Raw genomic sequence first — 21,798 nt, 5'->3', positions numbered from 1 at the left:
TCATTAATTGATAAATTAATGTAATGAAAAGAAAAAAAAATTCTCGGTTTTCCGAGATAAAATGAATCATTCTTCCTTGCCTTTGATATATTACCTAAAAACTGGCTTTGACACTGTAATAAGAGAAATGTCCTCAACTCTTGAATACACACAACTCTTGAAACTCTTAAAGAAGGTACAGTAAGGGAGTTTTGTTTCTTCTTGCGTAGCGAAGAGACCGCTACCACACTGAAACTACCACCATCTTCTCCTTTGGTGGTCTGCATTTTTTTTATTATTATTATTTATGTATTTTTAACAAATCGAATGTGGTTTGGCGTTGTCTGTACCCTTATCGACAACGATATTCGTCATCACAGTGGTCAAAATGTTGTGGACTCACGAGGCGCACAACATTTGACCATTGTGATGACGAATATCGTTGTCGATAAGAGTTCAGACAACGCTAAACCACATTCGATTTGTTTTGTACCACAAAAAAAAATTCTCCTTGACGCGAGCAGCGTTGTCTAGACTCTTATCGACAACGGAAAATTAGCCAATCAGATTGCGAGATTAGAAACAGTTATGGTAAAATTGTTGATAAGAGTCAATCAGCGCGCGGAAATTTTGACAGTTATAATAAAAATTTTCTTTCACGTTGATATTGTGGTAAAAAACAACTCGAATGTGGTTTAGCGTTGTCCGACTCTTATCGACAACGATATTCGTCATCACTGTGATGACGAATATCGTTGTTGATAAGAGTACAGACAACGCCAAACCACATTCGATTTGTTAAATAGCTCATACCTCCGTTTCAGATATTCCTACATACTGACGGGGAAACATCAGATGTCCCCTCTAGATAAAAGAAAGTCTAATTTCCGTTTCCTAAAAAAACTTTCTAATTTCCTTTTTTGATATAAAAAAAATCATTAAGTTCACGAGGAAGATTTGGATACTCCTAATTCCGCGTTTAAGGGAGAACAAGGAATTAAAAACTTTAACCTGTGTACTATGAACTTCTCCAAGGCCATAAGGTAGTCTTCGAAAGACGAAATATTTATTCAGTGGTTAATACGCAGTTACACGGTCCTTTTCAACTGTAAATTAGGAATGCAAGCGGCCTGTATTGCAATTAATTTCATTTTAAGGACTCAAAAGACACAAAAGGCCAAGCACAAACTTCACAACATCATTTCCACTTGATTATTTGCTTCTTTGGTGATGCTTGCTCTAGGTTCAAAGCGTTCTTTGTAAGATACTAAACTTACAGTAAAGTTTAAATAAGCAATTAACAAATACGCATAAAGGTACTTTTTCAATGCTTTTATTCATTTATGCTTAGTTCTCTACAATCGATATTTTGTCTTCTTCTTCCACTGTTGTTAAATTTAGGAGTGTTTCATTTATTTCACTTAAAACCCACGTATTTTATATCCCCTTAAATTAAGCCTTTAATCGGTTGAACTAGTTCTTGGCCATTTCGCTCTTGAGCCAAGCCAACAGATATTTCACCTTAGCGTAAACTCCAAACTTCCCAGGGCTAGCGCATCCATAACCCCAGCTTGTGACACCTTGCAGGTAGTACCTTCCACCAGTCTCACACACCATTGGTCCCCCACTGTCTCCCTGGCACGAATCAATTCCACCTTGATCAAGCCCAGCGCAGATCATGGAGTCGTGAATCTTTCTTGGGTAGGCTCTGTCGCAACGAGCACGACTTACGACCGGTACTGAAGCCTGCATAAGGTAGTTGGGGGTAGATCCTCCTGATGCAAGCCGACCCCAGCCTGTGATCCAGCATCTGGTGCCGTCAGTTGGCGCGGGTACGGTGTGTGGAAGACATACCAGATTTACTCTCCTAATACAGAGGAGCGGAAAAAAGAAACAATCAATGGAGCAAGGCCTGTGGTGGCAATATCGGCAAGTAATAAAATAAAACAATACAAAAATAAGAGCTCAGTTGTGGTCACTGCAAAGACTCGAAGTCAGAGTAATCAAGCTTGGTGACGCTCTCCAGTATTGGCAGTCTTGAGGCGATATGCTGGTGACACATGAGATATTTTAAGAATGGACAAACATACAACAGTGAGTGGGATTGCCAAGAAGGGATGGGTGGAGGCTATAGCCCATGAACAAAAATGTAAATTTTTTATGAGTGCGCCAAACATTCCGGAACAAAAATATTAGTCTGTAAACAGGCTCCCAAGTGGGGTATACTGGGGCGAAGACAAAAATAGAGCTCGAGCTCGGAGAGTCCTTTCTTTCTCGCCCCATACTGCGCTCTGCTCGCCCGGCTCGCCGTTTTTCTTTTCGCCTTATACTCCACTAGGGAGCCTGTTCACAGGCTACAAAAATATATTTTATAGAAATCATTGATTTTATTCAATTAAATTTACAGCGGTATAACACAACTTCCATGAGTGATCGTCAATCGACTAAATAAAACTTACTGGTTTAGTGTAGCACTTCTTGAGAGTTTCAACAAGGCGATGTCGTGGCTGTATGTCGTAGGCTTGTGGTACAGGTCGTGGGTGACGACTTTGCTCACTCTAATGTCCTGCTCAGAACCGGTGGAAGCAGAAGTACGGCTGTGGGCACCAAGTCTAAAACCCAGGCAGCAAAATAAATAAATAAATAAATAAATAAATAAATAAATAAATGGATGATTGAGTAAATGAATGACAATCATTACGATAGAAAGCTCTACAATGAAATAAAAACGTCTTTTTTTCAGTTACAGGATACCTCACGTTAGATAAAATTAATTGACCTTGTACACTGCAAGCCATCTGGAACAGTGAGAAAAACTGACAATTATGCCATGAGCGCCCGGTGAACACGAGGTGATAGATAGCCAACGAGACGTGCAGTGCCGAGTTGGCTACAATCACCTTGTATCCATAAAGCGCTAGTGGGAAAACTGTTTTACCATCTAAAAACAAACAAGAACTATCGTTGAATCATACCGATTTAACGATTATATTAGAGACATTTAGCACCAGGGTTTTTGCGTTAACGGCAAACCGGAAACGGCAGTTTCAGGTTAGGCGTTTGGCGTCTGACGTTTATGGCTTCTACCGCTTTAGCTACACCTCTCACGTAAAGTGGCCGCCATATTGAATTTGCCAACACCAGTAGTGCTGTTTTTCATATAGTAACATAAAGATCCATCTTCGCTCTTTCGCGTTAGTTTACACCTAAACATCAACATAAAGACTTGCTACATAAAAATCTGACATTTTTACGTTTCGAAAAATTGAAAAGTACGACTCAAATCGCTGGGGTAAATGACTTACGTGAAAACCTTCCTCTCCACGTGAAAAACGTACGTTAAAAACCGCAAACGTAACGTCAGAGCCTTGTCACGTGATCTCTAGCCGTTCGCCGTCTGAGGTTTTTGCCGAAAAGCCCGGTGCTAAATGTCTCTATTTTCTCACTGACGCGTACACTTGCCGTATTTGTGGGGCATGCATGGTATAATGGCTCATAAATGTTACCAGGGTCGCTAAACCAATAAAACTCTACGGCTTCGACACAGTTTTTAATAGAAGAGAACTTATAGTTCTCTTTTGTGTTTCATTACGCGCAGAAAACAAGAAATAGATATCTCCGGCTACTATCAACATTTAAGAAGCCATCATTTTGTCCCTCACTCGTCAGACATGCACTCCAGAAATCGTTTTATAGCTATTACAAGTGGACATTTTCTTTTACGTAGAACATACAGCGAACTCTCTTTGCTATTCAGTGTGCATATAGACTCGTCAAGAAAATTTCTCCTATTAGCATTCCAGTTTTAAATTCGCTTTAAAAAGGTTACAAATTTGAACTTCTCTTGTCCAAAACGTTGTTTTTGAACGACATTCATCTTATTTTTGTTCTCCCTAACAACATATGAACATCTAAAGGGATCTATTTTATTCCACATAAAATTCCTTTCTTCTGTGCAATTGTCCATACCATAAAAAAACTGATTACAGAAATGCCCTGCATGTTCACTTGCCAGTTTTAGGGCTGTTTTCGATTGAGTGAAATAGAACCAAAACCAAAGTAACTACACTGACCAATCACAACAAACGTAAAAAGCGCGATGAACCAGTCGACTGAACTCGAAGCATGGTTTTCTTTCTCATTGGTTGAGCAAGTGACGCGAGTGCCAACCAATCATAGAGCGCATGTAAAACAAAACGAAAGAAAACGCGAAATTACTTAATTGAAAACCGTTTTGTTTTCTTCAATAGTTAAAACACCGAAGGAAATTTTCTATGGTCTATACTCTTATAGACCATAAATTGACGTAATCAAATAATCAAAACTCAGGTGTAACCACGGGGCCTAAGCGAGTTATTTAGCTGCCAAGTTTTGAACATGTTATGGTGTGGAATTCGCCACATAATGAATGCAAACTAAAGTAGCACGATTATTTTTAAAAACATACTATGGGAAAAGATAGTGACAGGAGATGGTAGCAGAACTTCAATAAATTGTTGGAACAAAACAAAGGACCGGTAGTTTTACCTGATGTAGATTGAGCTGGCACTTTTTCCTTTGACACAGTGAGTTGCAGTCACCACCCACTGCCGAGCCACCAGGGTGCCACCACAGTATGGAAAGCCGGAAGTAGTGCGCAGCATAGCCTGCCACGGCCACGCACCAGGGTTAGCCTGAGTACCTCCAACAATCCTTGTTTTAGGTTTGTATCCACAAGAACCTTTAACAAGCAAGTGTCAGCATTAGGGGTTAAAAACCGTTTTTAGCAAAAACATAATTTTGTATGATCGTTTCGGTAGGAAATGTGGACACTAAGCTGAGGTGTGTTGAAAAACGTACTTACCGGGTGGGGGTGGTGTTGGAGGTCGAGGCGTTGTAACTGAAATGAGAAATAATTACGAAATCAGTACAAAAACACGAATGAACGACTTTGTTGTGGATAGTTAACTGCTTGACAATGTTTTTCATCAGTGATTTCATTCGAATTTATTTTTATTTGTTTTATTTGTTTTGTAATTTCGCGTCCGTTAGGGACTAATTAGTGCAAATAGATTTCTTTGCTATATTTTTTTATGTTTATAAGTTTTCCTGTCTTCTTTTTCCCTAGCGAACCTCTCTCTCTCTCTCTTTCTCTGTCTGTCCGTCGAATAAAAAAAATGTTAAGGGAGTGTTCCAAAACAATTCAGTTACTAGTGAACACGAGGTAACTTTGTTTAATGTTCTTGTTCATCCTTCACAGACTTCGCTCTCAACTCCTTTAGTTTATAGTCTATTGACAGTACCGTGAGTTATATATCTATCGGCGACATTGTCTTTCTACTTCACATTTTCCACACTTCTTCATATGCATAACAAACGAAATTTTTGTCCTTAGGATACCCTCCTATATTTTAAGTACTAATCTAAAGAATTAAGGCAGTTGTAATTCAATTTAATAAACATAAGTTGCACCTGCCGCACCAAAGCAACTTCAAGCTCGACGTGATTTCGAGTTCGTGATACTAACCAGTGTAAAGACTAAAAGGCTAAACTCTCAAGCTTTTTGCAGCCGAGACAAGCAGGAACTTCCAGACTTTTAAAGAAGGAATTGACTAAGAATATATAAACATCTTTAATATATAATTCATTGTGTTTATCAGAGGTGCGGAGATTATACTTCCATTTGTTTTGTAACTTAGAGTTCAGATATACAATCATTAATTTAATTTTACATTACCATTATTCGTTGGAAAAGACTAACTTAGAGTTCGCTTCGCGCTAGCTGCCATATTTCTGCGAGTTAGTAATGACCTACAACAGCGAACACAAAATTGATTCTTTTGTTACTGTACACGCGTTGTATATTTCCATCGTTGCCTGCTTTACACTGCTGATTGCTAACCGTGTATTTCAAGAAGTTGCTTATATTGTTTTACCTTCTAAACGGTGTTGTTATTGTAATTTTGAAGCACTTACTTGAAGAACAAGATCCCGACTGCAAAGAAAAGTCATCGATTGCAATATCGCCGGTGTAGCTACTTCCTCTTTCTCCTCTAAATTTTACCTGAGGTAGATGGAAGAATGTATAAGTTCAGGTGCTTACCGTCTGTGAATATATAGACTTGATTAATCGATTAAAAAAATTGTCTCGTGCAAAGCGTAAATCGTAAAAGATGCGATCTGATGGAGTTATGGGGCGATCTAACCACCAACTGCATATTTCGTGCTTTCGTCTTTTTTCCGCGAGAAATGTTTAAATTTTAAGGCGCAAAAACTGCACGTGCTTTTATTTTCTAACAAGTAGAAAGCAAACGTTTCAAAGAAAGCTGTTGGGTCCTATCCTTCATGGTTTATACGGTTTAACTAACAACACTTTTTGAATCAAGTGCTGCGAAATGCACGCCAAGAGGCTATTCAAACTAGAAACAACCAATTTAAAATGTCATTTGTCCCGCTTTAGCTAATCACCTTGGAATTTTACTATAATAAGCAGCGAACCAAAAACAAACGAAAAAAAGAAACAAATTTTGAGGGTATTTAGGTACGTGTAAAAGCCGTAATTTTCAAATACTGAGCGAGACGATAATTCACAAATTACATCATCATAATCATGACTAATAATTGCCCATTTCCAGAGCAACGAGACGGCCCATGGACCCTGGCTCCTATTTCACAGAGGCTGAATAAGTTAATGTATAACTGTCAAGATTTAGTTCTTCCTCTATGATAAGGTGTTTAATGTCTCAAAAAATGGTGGTGCTGTGTCAGAGGTGAAATAATTTTGTGTAATGAGAAAAGTACGTAGTAGATTATTAGCGTTTTCATACTAAACGATCGCAAATGACCAGAAACATACCAAAATGACAATAGAAATTGTTTTCAGCAACGATGAAAATTTTTCTTACCGGGTACGCTCCCCAGTAATATATAGTAATACTTGCATCAAACCACCTGTTGCCTTGGTTACCACTTTTAGAGAACACTCTTCTGCTATTGATTGTCACATCCAGTCTCCCAATCGTTGCACCATACATGTGGTAGGAGAATTTAAGGCACATGGTTCCTCTGAACCTCTGCATGGGGCTGATTAGTATCGCATAATCTCCCCGTACTCGAGGACTAGACGTTTCTATGTACATGTAATATCCTGTGGAAAAATAAATGTGACTGACTTTTTCGAACTCTTCCAACAAAGTTATAGCTGGCCTTTTCTGCCATTGCCCATCACAACCTTGGAAAAATCGAGACCATTCAAACTACGATATTAATACTTGAATGGTAAAGAGTTTTAAGCTGTTTCTCTTGATGTCTGCTAAACTTAATGAGGAACTCATGTGACGTTGAAATTACGTCATTTTTTCTGGACAGCTGGCAGGCGTCCTTTCAGATCTTACAGTTAAGTGGTATACTCAGAGCAGGCACTTTTTAACCCCCCCCCCCCCCTCCTCTCCCACAGGTTAAATAAGGCTAACAACTTCCATTGTTAATAAACATCATCATCATCAGCAGCAGCAGCAGCAGTAGCAGCATTAGAACTATCGTTAGTTCTGTATTTTCATTGTTAATTAACAACGTCGGAAATTTACTTTCAAATTAGAAGACAAGCCGTCTGATTTCAAAATAATGATTCTAAAGTTTTATGTTTTGTTAACCTACCGCTTCCAGAAGTATGGTCAGAAGAGGGTCCTGTTGGAGAAGACGATGTACCTCCTTTATTTCGAGTCCAGTCAAACGTGTCATTTTTGTCCTGTGTAAAGCCACACATTGAGTTGTCAAAGTTGCAGGCGGTGGCTAATGAAAACAAAAAAAAAACATGAGGGTGAAACAGTTGGCTCCACCAAATCGATTGATACATATAGTTTCATGCTCATTTCCAAGTAGGAAGGGAGGCCCACAGAGTGAGGCAAGTCTTTCCACTTTTACATTGTTCTCGTGATAATCATGTCACCATATTATAAATTAGCATTCTTGCTAAAGCAGCTGAATGTAACTCTAATAAAGAGTACCCACTTAATAAGCACGTTTTTGTCATGGACAGTTTCCACGAAATGCCCTCAAAATTAACCCAGATAATAAGGCCAAAAGCTAATAGGGGCCCTGTTTTATAGCAAAATAGTGCCCTTAACAACTGCCTTTTATTTTTATCAGTTTTGAACTTCACACTCAAGCTTGTTTCACTAGCTCATGAATTGTTATGAGCTCTAACTTAAATAAAGGTTTTGTTTTACAGTGAAAACTTCCTCTATCTGTCAAGGAAGTTTAAAAATATTTTTATAACCGTCCTGGAGGCTTTGTAGGAGGGTTTTTTTAATTTTTAATGCAAGTACAAACATTTATAAACACCGTTATAATTATCAACCACTTGTTAACAAAGGTTTACGAACACTTACAGAGTTTTTTTAGTTAGTGACTAGCTAAGTTACAACATATACTTCTTTTCTAGTTTTGACAGCAAAATATTGAACTAGCGCAAATTTACAATTACAAAAAAAGGAAAAACGACAACAACTTAGAAAAAGGAAACAAAAAGAAAAATTAACGTCACAAGTGTATATTAAATGAGGTGTTTAAAGATATTTTGGAAGGTAGTAGACATCTTATTTCCGGTAGCTATTTGTTTGTGAATATTCAGTGTATCGCGTAGAAGTGTAAGAAAAGTATCAAAGGAGAGTTTTACGTCGTGTAGACAGCTGCAGTATATTGAAAATTTCAAAATATGAAGTGTTTAGTTTAATGAATATCTGTGCTCTATATTGTTAAAAACCCCATATATAATTATACTATTTGATAACGTGAGAGATTGTTTGTTTTGTTGACCTACCAGCTCTGGAAGGTCCTCAAAAAGGCTATAGAAGAGGAGCAGTATAAGAACATGTGATCTAATGACTGTATATCAGTTAAGCATTGAGGGAAAATATTGCTGTCACAAATTTTGGCTTTAGACAGACTTGCTTCGGTAGGAAATGTGGACACTAAGCTGAGGTGTGTTGAAAAACGTACTTACCGGGAGGGGATGTTGTTGGAGGTCGAGGCGTTGTAACTGAAATGAGAAATAATTACGAAAACAGTACAAAAACACGAATGAACGACTTTGTCGTGGGCCGGGCAGTTAACTGCTTGACATTGTTTCACATCCGTGTTTTCACTTGTAGTTTTTTTTTTGTTATTTTGCATTCCTTAGGACTAATTGGTGCAAATTTAATATATTTGCAAGAGCAAGAAATTTAGTTGTCAGTTCTCTCAGTTTAAGTTCTCAATTTTGGCTCAAGTTGTCGACGTTTTTACCGCTTGCCAGTTCCAAACATTCGGTAGGATTTATTCTGCTTGTTCTTTTCTGTTTGCTCCCGGTTTACGTTATTCCTATGTTACATATTTTATGTTTATAAGTTTTCCTGTCTTCTTGTTTCTTAAGCGAACTTCTTTTTCTCTGTCTGTCCGTCGGATAAAAAGTGTTAAGGGAGTGTTCCGAAAAAATTAATAGTGAACACGAAGTTTCATTTTATAATATTCTTGTTAATACTACACAGACTTCGCTCTAAACTCCTTTAGTTCACAGCTTATTGACATTGTTTCGTTTTGTTGGCCCACCAGTTCTGGAAGGTCTTCCAAAAGGCTATAGCAGAGGAACAGTAAAAGAACATGTAATGTAATGACTGTTTATCAGTTAAGCATTAAGGGAAAATATTGTTCTCATAAATGTTGGCTCCAGACAGACATACTTCGGTAGGAAATGAGGACAAAAAGCTGAGGTGTGTTGAAAAACGTACTTACCGGGAGGGGATGGTGTTGGAGGTCGAGGCGTTGTAACTGAAATGAGAAATAATTACGAAATCAGTACAAAAACAAGAATGCACGACTTTGTTTGGACAGTTAACTGCTTGACTTCAAGACTTTTTAAGAAGGAATTGGCTTAGAATATCAACACCCTTTAATATACACTTCATTGTGTTTATCAGATCTGCGGAGATTATAGTTCCATTTGTTTTGTAACTTAGCGTTAATATATAAATTCATTATTTTAATTTTACATTACCATTATTCGTTGAAAAAGAGTAACTTAGAGTTCGCTTCGCGCTGGCTGCCATATTTCTGCAAGTTAATTATGACCTACAATAGCGAACACAAAATTGATTCTTTTTTTACAGTACATGCGTGGTATATTTCCATACTTGCCTGCTTCACGCTGCTGATTGCTAACCGTGTATTTCAAGAAGTTACTTATTTTGTTTTACCTTCTAAACGGTGTTGTTATTGTAATTTTGAAGCACTTACTTGAAGAACAAAATCCCGACTGCAAAGAAAAGTCATCGATTGCAATATCGCCGGTGTAGCTACTTCCTCTTTCTCCTCTAAATTTTACCTGAGGTAGATGGAAGAATGTATAAGTTCAGGTGCTTACCGTCTGTGAATATATAGACTTGATTAATCGATTAAAAAAATTGTCTCGTGCAAAGCGTAAATCGTAAAAGATGCGATCTGATGGAGTTATGGGGCGATCTAACCACCAACTGCATATTTCGTGCTTTCGTCTTTTTTCCGCGAGAAATGTTTAAATTTTAAGGCGCAAAAACTGCACGTGCTTTTATTTTCTAACAAGTAGAAAGCAAACGTTTCAAAGAAAGCTGTTGGGTCCTATCCTTCATGGTTTATACGGTTTAACTAACAACACTTTTTGAATCAAGTGCTGCGAAATGCACGCCAAGAGGCTATTCAAACTAGAAACAACCAATTTAAAATGTCATTTGTCCCGCTTTAGCTAATCACCTTGGAATTTTACTATAATAAGCAGCGAACCAAAAACAAACGAAAAAAAGAAACAAATTTTGAGGGTATTTAGGTACGTGTAAAAGCCGTAATTTTCAAATACTGAGCGAGACGATAATTCACAAATTACATCATCATAATCATGACTAATAATTGCCCATTTCCAGAGCAACGAGACGGCCCATGGACCCTGGCTCCTATTTCACAGAGGCTGAATAAGTTAATGTATAACTGTCAAGATTTAGTTCTTCCTCTATGATAAGGTGTTTAATGTCTCAAAAAATGGTGGTGCTGTGTCAGAGGTGAAATAATTTTGTGTAATGAGAAAAGTACGTAGTAGATTATTAGCGTTTTCATACTAAACGATCGCAAATGACCAGAAACATACCAAAATGACAATAGAAATTGTTTTCAGCAACGATGAAAATTTTTCTTACCGGGTACGCTCCCCAGTAATATATAGTAATACTTGCATCAAACCACCTGTTGCCTTGGTTACCACTTTTAGAGAACACTCTTCTGCTATTGATTGTCACATCCAGTCTCCCAATCGTTGCACCATACATGTGGTAGGAGAATTTAAGGCACATGGTTCCTCTGAACCTCTGCATGGGGCTGATTAGTATCGCATAATCTCCCCGTACTCGAGGACTAGACGTTTCTATGTACATGTAATATCCTGTGGAAAAATAAATGTGACTGACTTTTTCGAACTCTTCCAACAAAGTTATAGCTGGCCTTTTCTGCCATTGCCCATCACAACCTTGGAAAAATCGAGACCATTCAAACTACGATATTAATACTTGAATGGTAAAGAGTTTTAAGCTGTTTCTCTTGATGTCTGCTAAACTTAATGAGGAACTCATGTGACGTTGAAATTACGTCATTTTTTCTGGACAGCTGGCAGGCGTCCTTTCAGATCTTACAGTTAAGTGGTATACTCAGAGCAGGCACTTTTTAACCCCCCCCCCCCCCCTCCTCTCCCACAGGTTAAATAAGGCTAACAACTTCCATTGTTAATAAACATCATCATCAGCAGCAGCAGCAGCAGTAGCAGCATTAGAACTATCGTTAGTTCTGTATTTTCATTGTTAATTAACAACGTCGGAAATTTACTTTCAAATTAGAAGACAAGCCGTCTGATTTCAAAATAATGATTCTAAAGTTTTATGTTTTGTTAACCTACCGCTTCCAGAAGTATGGTCAGAAGAGGGTCCTGTTGGAGAAGACGATGTACCTCCTTTATTTCGAGTCCAGTCAAACGTGTCATTTTTGTCCTGTGTAAAGCCACACATTGAGTTGTCAAAGTTGCAGGCGGTGGCTAATGAAAACAAAAAAAAAACATGAGGGTGAAACAGTTGGCTCCACCAAATCGATTGATACATATAGTTTCATGCTCATTTCCAAGTAGGAAGGGAGGCCCACAGAGTGAGGCAAGTCTTTCCACTTTTACATTGTTCTCGTGATAATCATGTCACCATATTATAAATTAGCATTCTTGCTAAAGCAGCTGAATGTAACTCTAATAAAGAGTACCCACTTAATAAGCACGTTTTTGTCATGGACAGTTTCCACGAAATGCCCTCAAAATTAACCCAGATAATAAGGCCAAAAGCTAATAGGGGCCCTGTTTTATAGCAAAATAGTGCCCTTAACAACTGCCTTTTATTTTTATCAGTTTTGAACTTCACACTCAAGCTTGTTTCACTAGCTCATGAATTGTTATGAGCTCTAACTTAAATAAAGGTTTTGTTTTACAGTGAAAACTTCCTCTATCTGTCAAGGAAGTTTAAAAATATTTTTATAACCGTCCTGGAGGCTTTGTAGGAGGGTTTTTTTAATTTTTAATGCAAGTACAAACATTTATAAACACCGTTATAATTATCAACCACTTGTTAACAAAGGTTTACGAACACTTACAGAGTTTTTTTAGTTAGTGACTAGCTAAGTTACAACATATACTTCTTTTCTAGTTTTGACAGCAAAATATTGAACTAGCCCAAATTTACAATTACAAAAAAAGGAAAAACGACAACAACTTAGAAAAAGGAAACAAAAAGAAAAATTAACGTCACAAGTGTATATTAAATGAGGTGTTTAAAGATATTTTGGAAGGTAGTAGACATCTTATTTCCGGTAGCTATTTGTTTGTGAATATTCAGTGTATCGCGTAGAAGTGTAAGAAAAGTATCAAAGGAGAGTTTTACGTCGTGTAGACAGCTGCAGTATATTGAAAATTTCAAAATATGAAGTGTTTAGTTTAATGAATATCTGTGCTCTATATTGTTAAAAACCCCATATATAATTATACTATTTGATAACGTGAGAGATTGTTTGTTTTGTTGACCTACCAGCTCTGGAAGGTCTTCAAAAAGGCTATAGAAGAGGAGCAGTATAAGAACATGTGATCTAATGACTGTATATCAGTTAAGCATTGAGGGAAAATATTGCTGTCACAAATTTTGGCTTTAGACAGACTTGCTTCGGTAGGAAATGTGGACACTAAGCTGAGGTGTGTTGAAAAACGTACTTACCGGGAGGGGATGTTGTTGGAGGTCGAGGCGTTGTAACTGAAATGAGAAATAATTACGAAAACAGTACAAAAACACGAATGAACGACTTTGTCGTGGGCCGGGCAGTTAACTGCTTGACATTGTTTCACATCCGTGTTTTCACTTGTAGTTTTTTTTTTTGTTATTTTGCATTCCTTAGGACTAATTGGTGCAAATTTAATATATTTGCAAGAGCAAGAAATTTAGTTGTCAGTTCTCTCAGTTTAAGTTCTCAATTTTGGCTCAAGTTGTCGACGTTTTTACCGCTTGCCAGTTCCAAACATTCGGTAGGATTTATTCTGCTTGTTCTTTTCTGTTTGCTCCCGGTTTACGTTATTCCTATGTTACATATTTTATGTTTATAAGTTTTCCTGTCTTCTTGTTTCTTAAGCGAACTTCTTTTTCTCTGTCTGTCCGTCGGATAAAAAGTGTTAAGGGAGTGTTCCGAAAAAATTAATAGTGAACACGAAGTTTCATTTTATAATATTCTTGTTAATACTACACAGACTTCGCTCTAAACTCCTTTAGTTCACAGCTTATTGACATTGTTTCGTTTTGTTGGCCCACCAGTTCTGGAAGGTCTTCCAAAAGGCTATAGCAGAGGAACAGTAAAAGAACATGTAATGTAATGACTGTTTATCAGTTAAGCATTAAGGGAAAATATTGTTCTCATAAATGTTGGCTCCAGACAGACATACTTCGGTAGGAAATTGTAACGAGTATGGTTACATGAAGTACAAGTCTAGTTCCCGCCTTGCGTGTCACGTGACCGAAATTGTAGGAAGCCATCTTGAAGTTTTGTTGTCGCTGTTCAACCGGAATAAATAAGTTGTGTTTTGCGGACTCTGTGTCTTTCCGCCTGTCGTTACATGGTGTCAGAAGTTTCCCGGATCCACACGTCACGAAAAGGAATGATTTGTGGCAGAAGCTACCGAATTTATGCCTGAAACCAGTGTTCAAAATAGCGAAAGTCCGGCTTCAAGTTTGATAACCATGGCGAATTTCCAAATACCTCCTCCTGACATACTCGAGCTAAACGATGGTTCGACAGCGTCCAATTGGCGAACTTGGGTTTCTGCTTGGAATAATTACAGGCTGGCTACGAAGCTAGATAAAGAGGAAGAAGCACGCCAAGTAGCAACACTTTTGGCCGTAATTGGAAAAGAAGCGAACAAGGTGTTTCGTACTTTCACGTGGGCCTCGCCAGACGACGCGAAGAAAATCGCTGCGGTTGTAAGCAAGTTCGAAGAGTATTGCATTCCCAGGGAAAACACTATTTACGAACGTTTTCTTTTCTTTACGCGGGATCAGCGGGAATCTGAAACTGTTGATCAATATTTGACGGAGCTTCGCCAAATTGCAGCAAATTGTGATTTCGAGTCAATCACACCCGATCAGCTTCTCCGGGATCGACTGGTGACAGGTACCAAAACTGCCAAGGTACGTGAAAATTTGCTCAAAGAGAAGAAATTGACTCTTGAGAAAGCTATAGATATCGCTCGTGCCGCCGAGAGTACGGCTGTTCAAATGAAAGTTATGTCTGCTGAGTCTGGATTGAGTGCTGTGAAAGAGAAAGAGAAAGAGCAGTCAGAAAATGTCCCATCTGTCAGCAGTGGCAGGATCAAGGACTGCAGATTCTGTGGTAGGAACCACGAAAGACGTAGCTGCCCTGCCTTTGGCCAGATTTGTGCATATTGTAAAAAAAGGAATCATTTTGTTGTCAAGTGCCCAGCAAAAAGCAAGGTGTCTTCTGTCCAAGAGCGATTTTATTTAAGTGCCGCAGGTGTTGGAAACGGAGGTCGTGAGATGGTTACCCTCACTGTATCAAAAGAGTCTAACCCCCTTTCAGGTCACGATGTAAGCTTCTTGATGGACACGGGGGCTGAATGCAATCTTTTGCCCTTGGATGTGTACAAGAAGGTGACTGGCGATCTGCACTTGAATTTCCTCAATGCACGCGGCAAGTCAATCCTGGTTTTAGCTAATGGAGATGAGCAACCCATCGAGGGCAAAGCCACAGTGTATGTCTCCCGCAAAGGAAACGCACACAAAATTGAAGTCAATGTAGTCAGAGGCCATGGGTATGAGCCCATACTGTCTAAGCAGACAATGCTGGAAATGAACTTGATAAAGATCCTAGACAGTGACCGAGATCCACGCGTCAATGTACTGAAGTCCGACACAGAGCCACTGCTGGAAGAGTATGACGATGTATTTGAAGGCCTTGGAAAGTTGGACGGACAGTACCACATTGTAACAGACGAGTCCATCAGACCTGTAGTGCATCCTCCGCGGCGTTTACCTGTTGCGATGACTGAGCGAGTTCAGCGGAAACTCGAAGAAATGGTAGCTGCTAACATAATCGAACAAGTCGACCATCCTACTGACTGGGTATCCAGTATGCTAGTGGTGACCAAGCCATCCACCGAAGCTGAGGGGGAAACCAAGTTACGCATCTGTTTGGATCCCAGGGATCTGAATCTTGCCATAAAGCGTGAACACTTCCCGATGCCGACAATTGAAGAGATTGCAACTAGGCTGAATGGGGCAAAATTGTTCAGTGTTTTTGACGCCAGTAATGGTTTCTGGCAAGTGGAACTTGACGATGAGTCTAGTAGTTTAACAACGTTTAACACCCCGTTCGGGCGCTACCGTTGGAAGCGAATGCCATTCGGCATCAATAGTGCACCGGAAGTTTGGCAGCGCAAAATGCGAGAGCACATTGAGGGGCTTAAAGGAGTAGAAGTAATTGCAGATGATTTTGTGATCGTTGGATTTGGCAACACACCTGCTGAGTGGCAGACAGACCATGACCGGAATGTGCGTGCCTTCCTAGACCGTTGCCGTGAGAGAAACCTGAAGTTGAACAAGAAGAAAGCCCGACTGAGACAGCAAGAAGTTCCCTTCATCGGACACATTCTAACCCGTGAGGGACTGAAACCAGATCCACACAAGGTTGAGGCAATTGTGGGGATGCCAGACCCGACTGATGTCCAGTCCTTACGTAGGTTCCTGGGCATGGTGAACTACTTGGCAAAGTTCCTCCCACGTCTATCCGAAGAAACAGAAGTCTTGAGAAAACTCACTGAAAAGGATGCTGAGTGGTGTTGGCTGCAAAGTCATACTGATGCTGTGGCCCATGTCAAGGAAATGATTGTATCTGCACCTGTACTTGCCTACTATGACGTGAATAAGCCAGTGGTCATTCAATGCGATGCTTCCCAAAGTGGACTTGGTGCAGCTCTGCTACAGGAGGAGCGCCCAGTGGCTTACAGCTCTCGTGTAATGACTCAAACGGAACAAAACTATGCGCAGATTGAAAAAGAGCTACTCGCCATAGTTTATGCTTGTGAGAAATTTGATCAGTACATTTTTGGAAGGAGCAATGTAATTGTGCAGTCAGACCACAAGCCGTTGGAAACCATATTCAAGAAGCCAATCCACAGTTCGCCAAAACGCCTCCAACGCATGCGTCTCCGCTTACAGAACTATGACATCCAAGTGGTATACAAGAAAGGAGAGACCATGTTCTTGGCTGACACATTAAGTCGCGCTTACTTGGAAAAGGAACCAGTGAGTCAGACCAAGGACAGTGACGTCCGTTCTGTCAGAGAACGACTGTTCGCTTTTGAGTTAGAGCAGATTAAAAATGGTGAAGATCTAAGTGTCTCCCCCACTCGCCTGGAAGAGCTGCGCAAGGAGACTGCTCAGGATGAAGAATTACAGACCCTGTCTGATGTTATTCATGAGGGTTGGCCAGAGACTCTGTCAGAAGCTCACAAATATGAGCGGCGTCGGAGGCAAGTAATTGAGCTGTATTGGAACAGCCGTGATGAGCTGACCATAGAAGATGGATTGGTATACAAGGGTCATCGCCTTGTGATACCATTTAAAGAGCGTTCTGGTGTTGTAAAGAGCCTGCATGAATCACATATTGGAATAGAAGGAACATTGCGTCGTGCCCGCGACATTGTTTACTGGCCTGGAATCACAGCCCAGCTCAAAGATCACTTGTCAAGGTGTGGAATCTGTAACCGTTATCAGCCCGAACAATGTAAAGAGCCTTTAAAGCCTCATGATGTGCCTAATTTGCCATGGCAGAAAGTTGGTGTTGATCTTTTCGTGCTGGACGGGCAATCATTTTTGATAGCTGTTGATTACTACTCTGGCTATTTTGAAGTGCAAGATATGAGTAGCACCACCAGCAACCGTGTTATCACCAATCTAAAGGCGTGGTTTTCCAGGCATGGTATTCCTGTGACTCTCATCAGTGACAATGGGCCCCCCTTCAACAGTGAAGATTTCCAGACCTTCAGTAAGGAATGGGATTTTCACCACGTCACATCAAGCCCTTATCACGCACAAAGTAATGGTCGTGTGGAAAATGCAGTTAAGACTTGCAAGTCATTGCTGACCAAAGCCCGAGCTGATAAGCGTGATCCTCTGCTGGCGTTACTTGAGTGGCGCAACACACCAACTGAGGGTATGAATGCTTCTCCTGTTCAGCTACTATATGGTAGGCGAACACGCACCCGTCTCCCAGTAGCCAAGCAATTGTTAACTCCACAGGTGATAACTGATGTCCCCGAAAAGATCAAGATTAGAAAGCAGAAGCAGAAATGCTACTATGATCGTCACTCACATGAACTGCCAAAATTGCGTGACGGTGATGCCATTAGAATGCGATTGCCACGCGAGAAGGAATGGTCACTGGGGCGCGTCATTGGAGAGGAGGGGACCCGTTCCTACTTGGTTGAAGTGAACGGAAAGCATTATCGTCGGAACCGTAAATGGCTCAGAGCAACACCCGAGGAGTTACCGGAGTCCGTGGAGACAAACCTCGACATGACCGATCCAATGGAACTGGTAGAGTCAAGTCCTGCTGAGCCGCCACAGGCAATGATACCATCATCACCAGTGGTTTCTGGGCCTCATACTGAAGGTCGTCCAGTGCGGGACCGCCGCCCCCCAGTGTGGTTAAAAGATTATGAGTGCTGAAATAAGACACTGACTCTGCCTTGTTGCCCCTTTTTTCAATTTGGCTTTATTATGTACTTTTGCAGGGGCGTTTTAATATAGGAGACTTTCTAAGGCAGATTTGAACATTATGTTATTGCTTTTTTATTATCATTAACGTTCTGTATGCATAAACTAAACTATTAGACTTAGGAAGGGAGATGTAACGAGTATGGTTACATGAAGTACAAGTCTAGTTCCCGCCTTGCGTGTCACGTGACCGAAATTGTAGGAAGCCATCTTGAAGTTTTGTTGTCGCTGTTCAACCGGAATAAATAAGTTGTGTTTTGCGGACTCTGTGTCTTTCCGCCTGTCGTTACAGAAATGAGGACAATAAGCTGAGGTGTGTTGAAAAACGTACTTACCGGGAGGGGATGGTGTTGGAGGTCGAGGCGTTGTAACTGAAATGAGAAATAATTACGAAATCAGTACAAAAACAAGAATGCACGACTTTGTTTGGACAGTTAAAAGGCAATGTCCCTAAAAGCGTTCCACTCGATTTCAGACTCGAAAACACTTTTGCCTCATATTTATATCATCAATACCACTATCCATCCTTATAAGGAAAATGCAGTTAGAATGAGGAAATAGTTTATTTTACTGCCATTATCAGCATTTCATCTCTGAACGACCGTTACCGGCTAAAATATGCAAATTTTAGACGCTGTTATTCAGGTTTTTCAAGGATCGTTAAAAGCTACTGCGGGCCGTTAAAACCTAGACCATTTGTGCTCATTTGGAAGTATATTGCTTCTTCTTACTGTTCCAATACGATTTAGCCGTATTTCTCTGTAATCAGCAAAAACAGGTTATCGTTATTCTAGTAATTCAATTAAGTAAGCAAACTGCACCAAAATATGCCTCAAAAAATTTCACAAAATTCTTAAAAGTGGCACCTGACCTAGACTTAAAAACATGTTTTAGTTAAAGATAAAGAGGTATTCTATCAATTTATGCAATAAAACTTGTGGCAAAACGCGGTTCAGGATTAAAGTTTTCGATTCAAATTTGCATATTGATGCTGAATTTTCATTGCGTGACACAGGCTGCTTTGACAGAAAAACTTCTCGTCCAGTTATTCAAATATTTGCCACGTCTTCTATTTTCCAACCAAAAACTTTATCTCTCTAGTTCTTCCTTCTTCAATGATACCTGTTGTTCCAAAATTCCACAGGCGTACGTAAGATGCAGTTTTAAGCTTGATAAATCCCAACATTTGTGTTTAAGTGCAGTGTTCTTTAAATTGTCAAGATGCAGATTTCAAATTTCTTTTCAGAAGCAAACCTCTTTTACTTTAAAATGTGGTCCAGTGTGAAGCAGCTGCATTACCCAGTATTTGATACGACTTTATCTCCATCACATTTTAAAAATGAACGTTAGATGTTAAAAAAGTAAATCTCCCACAGCGTTATTAAATATGTGCGAACAGGTCAGAAACTTTTGGACAAGGACTACAAGAACTGGAATGCGGACCGCGAATAAATAGTTTTGCTTTATTTAATTATCACTTAACAGGAGCACACTTCTTTATCTAATTTAAAGACCTTTCCTAATGAAATTTCAATAAGATGGTTTCGTCCTGTCACTGTCTGTTTCTTCTATTGAGAGTGGTCAGCTATATTGCACACGCTCCTTGGTCCACAGTCCGGAATCCAACGCCACGCACTTACACAGCCAGTCGGCAGCGAAGTCGGCACGCGCAAATACTACAGCGCTGATACCACAAATTCAACATGAATTTCGAATCGTGCAGCTTTAGGCAAATTAAGAAAATAGCGTGTGGAAGTTCGCGCAATTTGTCCCAAATGGTTAAAGTAGATGAATGTCAGGACACAATTACGACTCAGCTTGAAACCTGTCATCTATCAAAGTCTGGACTCAGTGAAGCGGAACTAATACTGTCAAGGGCCGGTCATTTTGACCTTACGAAAGATCAAATACAACAGATGGTAATTTGTCCACAACATCGGCATAAACTCGGAAAATTTTGGCGGCCACCTCGTTCTTGCCAGTATCCATCGCATAGTGGACCAAGAGAGAAACATTGTAACGAAAGGCATGTAATTGGTTTGGAGACTGCGAAGAACATACAGTCGGTTTTCAAAGTCACCGTGGGAATAGGATCACGTAAGAATTAAGAACACCACGTGACGAGGCGGCCATGGTGAAGGTCAAAACAAAAGAATATTTCCTCGAAGAATTTAAATGAAAATAGATTTTAGTTCCCAGAGGAGAGAAATGCTTTTGTTTTTGACCACCAACATGGCCGCCGTGACGTCACTTGCAAACCAGCAATACCGTAAAATTCCGAAAATAAGCCCCGGAACTCATATTTTTCAAAGACCGTTTTTGAGGGGCTTCTATACGGAGGAAAATTTGGGTGTCAAAATCGATTGGGCTAGCCATAGAAGTACATTTACCGTTTTTACTTTGTTTTACTTTGTATTTAAGGGCAATTTTCCAAGTACAAGCCCCGGGGGGCTTATATTTGGCGGGGCTTAATTATGCACGGAGTGGCTTATTTTCGGAATTTTACGGTAATTTAATTACTTAATTCTTTTTCAAGATGAGTGTTTTTCTTCTTCGAGAAGACAAAGGGAAAAGGGAAAAATTTTTGATGATAATGATAATGACGACGACGATGATGATGACGAAGTACTGTAATTGTTACTGTTGTCATAAAAATTGCAAGACCATGATGAACTCAGTAGTTCACTCAATCTTTTCTGTTCAGTAATATGTGGGAAGTGTAGAAGCAAACATAAGGAAATGATGGACAAAAGTAGGAAATGGCTTAAGTTAGATCCTGATAAGGAAGAAGAATGCGATCCGCATCATAGTGCTGCAGCTTACGGCTTAAGAAACAGGTAAACGATCGTTGTTGGCGGCTATCTACCTCTCCTTGTAGACGCCTTCATTCTCCGTGTTGATGATGTAAGAAATTGACCTCTGAACAAACCCCTTAAAGGTCTTGGGATATCTAAACACTTTTCTGAAAGACCGCATTTGGCCCGTTCAGGACCAAAGGTACACACCGGGTTTACTACATTACGCGCTGCGGCATACATCATTCCGATTTTGCGACTCAACTGCTGCGCTCATTTGCGAAATGCGATTATTTTGAGGGCGGCGTTTACTTAAAAATCCTCATCGATTTATAAAAAAATTGGTTACTTTTGGCGGAAAAAATGGGCTTGCTAACTTTCGCCGTTCCGAACTACAAAACAGTGCTAGGCACATAAATAAGTTTCCCACACTGTTTTAGGAAGAGTGTCATGTTCGGGTTGTGTTTTCTTGCTTTCACGGGGGGCGGGGGTGGGGTGGGGTTTTAAATAGAGGCAGCACTTCATCAAGGGTGACGCAATATTGCGTCCATGACAATGTCCGTTTACTTAAGATGTCATATTCCAAAAGTGCCAAAATGTTTTGTTTCCAACTCTTGGCGAACTGTAGTGCAGTGTTAACAAAACAAATTTTAAAGACGCCTTTTATTTTATCAGGCTGCTAA

General features: G+C 39.8%; 2 protein-coding genes across 47 annotated transcripts in view; one reads left to right on the top strand and one right to left on the bottom strand.

Moving 5' to 3' along the window:
* The window catches only part of LOC146459589 (MAM and LDL-receptor class A domain-containing protein 1-like), a 194,246-nt gene that overhangs the window by 20,912 nt on the left and 151,536 nt on the right, over positions 1-21,798 (top strand). The window lies entirely within an intron of this gene.
* LOC146459593 (MAM and LDL-receptor class A domain-containing protein 1-like) overlaps positions 1,297-21,798 on the bottom strand; it is a 65,695-nt gene continuing 45,193 nt past the window's right edge. For 35 of the 42 annotated variants that reach the window (XM_085089280.1, XM_085089281.1, XM_085089260.1 and 32 more), the window contains 14 exons: positions 18,656-18,691; positions 13,257-13,292; positions 11,909-12,043; positions 11,160-11,401; positions 10,231-10,318; positions 9,730-9,765; positions 8,963-8,998; positions 7,615-7,749; positions 6,864-7,105; positions 5,935-6,022; positions 4,823-4,858; positions 4,507-4,699; positions 2,439-2,591; positions 1,297-1,846 (listed from right to left, as the gene is read on the bottom strand). In XM_085089280.1, coding sequence (XP_084945406.1) covers positions 1,453-1,846; positions 2,439-2,591; positions 4,507-4,699; positions 4,823-4,858; positions 5,935-6,022; positions 6,864-7,105; positions 7,615-7,749; positions 8,963-8,998; positions 9,730-9,765; positions 10,231-10,318; positions 11,160-11,401; positions 11,909-12,043; positions 13,257-13,292; positions 18,656-18,691 — 1,850 coding nt within the window. In that variant the 3' untranslated portion in view covers positions 1,297-1,452. The remainder of the gene's footprint in view (positions 1,847-2,438; positions 2,592-4,506; positions 4,700-4,822; positions 4,859-5,934; positions 6,023-6,863; positions 7,106-7,614; positions 7,750-8,962; positions 8,999-9,729; positions 9,766-10,230; positions 10,319-11,159; positions 11,402-11,908; positions 12,044-13,256; positions 13,293-18,655; positions 18,692-21,798) is intronic. The other 7 variants (XM_085089265.1, XM_085089264.1, XM_085089294.1 and 4 more) reach the window with 7 other exon arrangements.

Source organism: Pavona decussata, unplaced genomic scaffold (genome assembly GCF_977016875.1).
Source record: "Pavona decussata unplaced genomic scaffold, jaPavDecu1.1 SCAFFOLD_218, whole genome shotgun sequence".
Taxonomy (NCBI): Eukaryota; Metazoa; Cnidaria; class Anthozoa; order Scleractinia; family Agariciidae; genus Pavona; species Pavona decussata.
The sequence above is the reverse complement of the archived record's forward strand: the minus strand, read 5'-3'. Positions and strand labels throughout refer to the sequence as shown.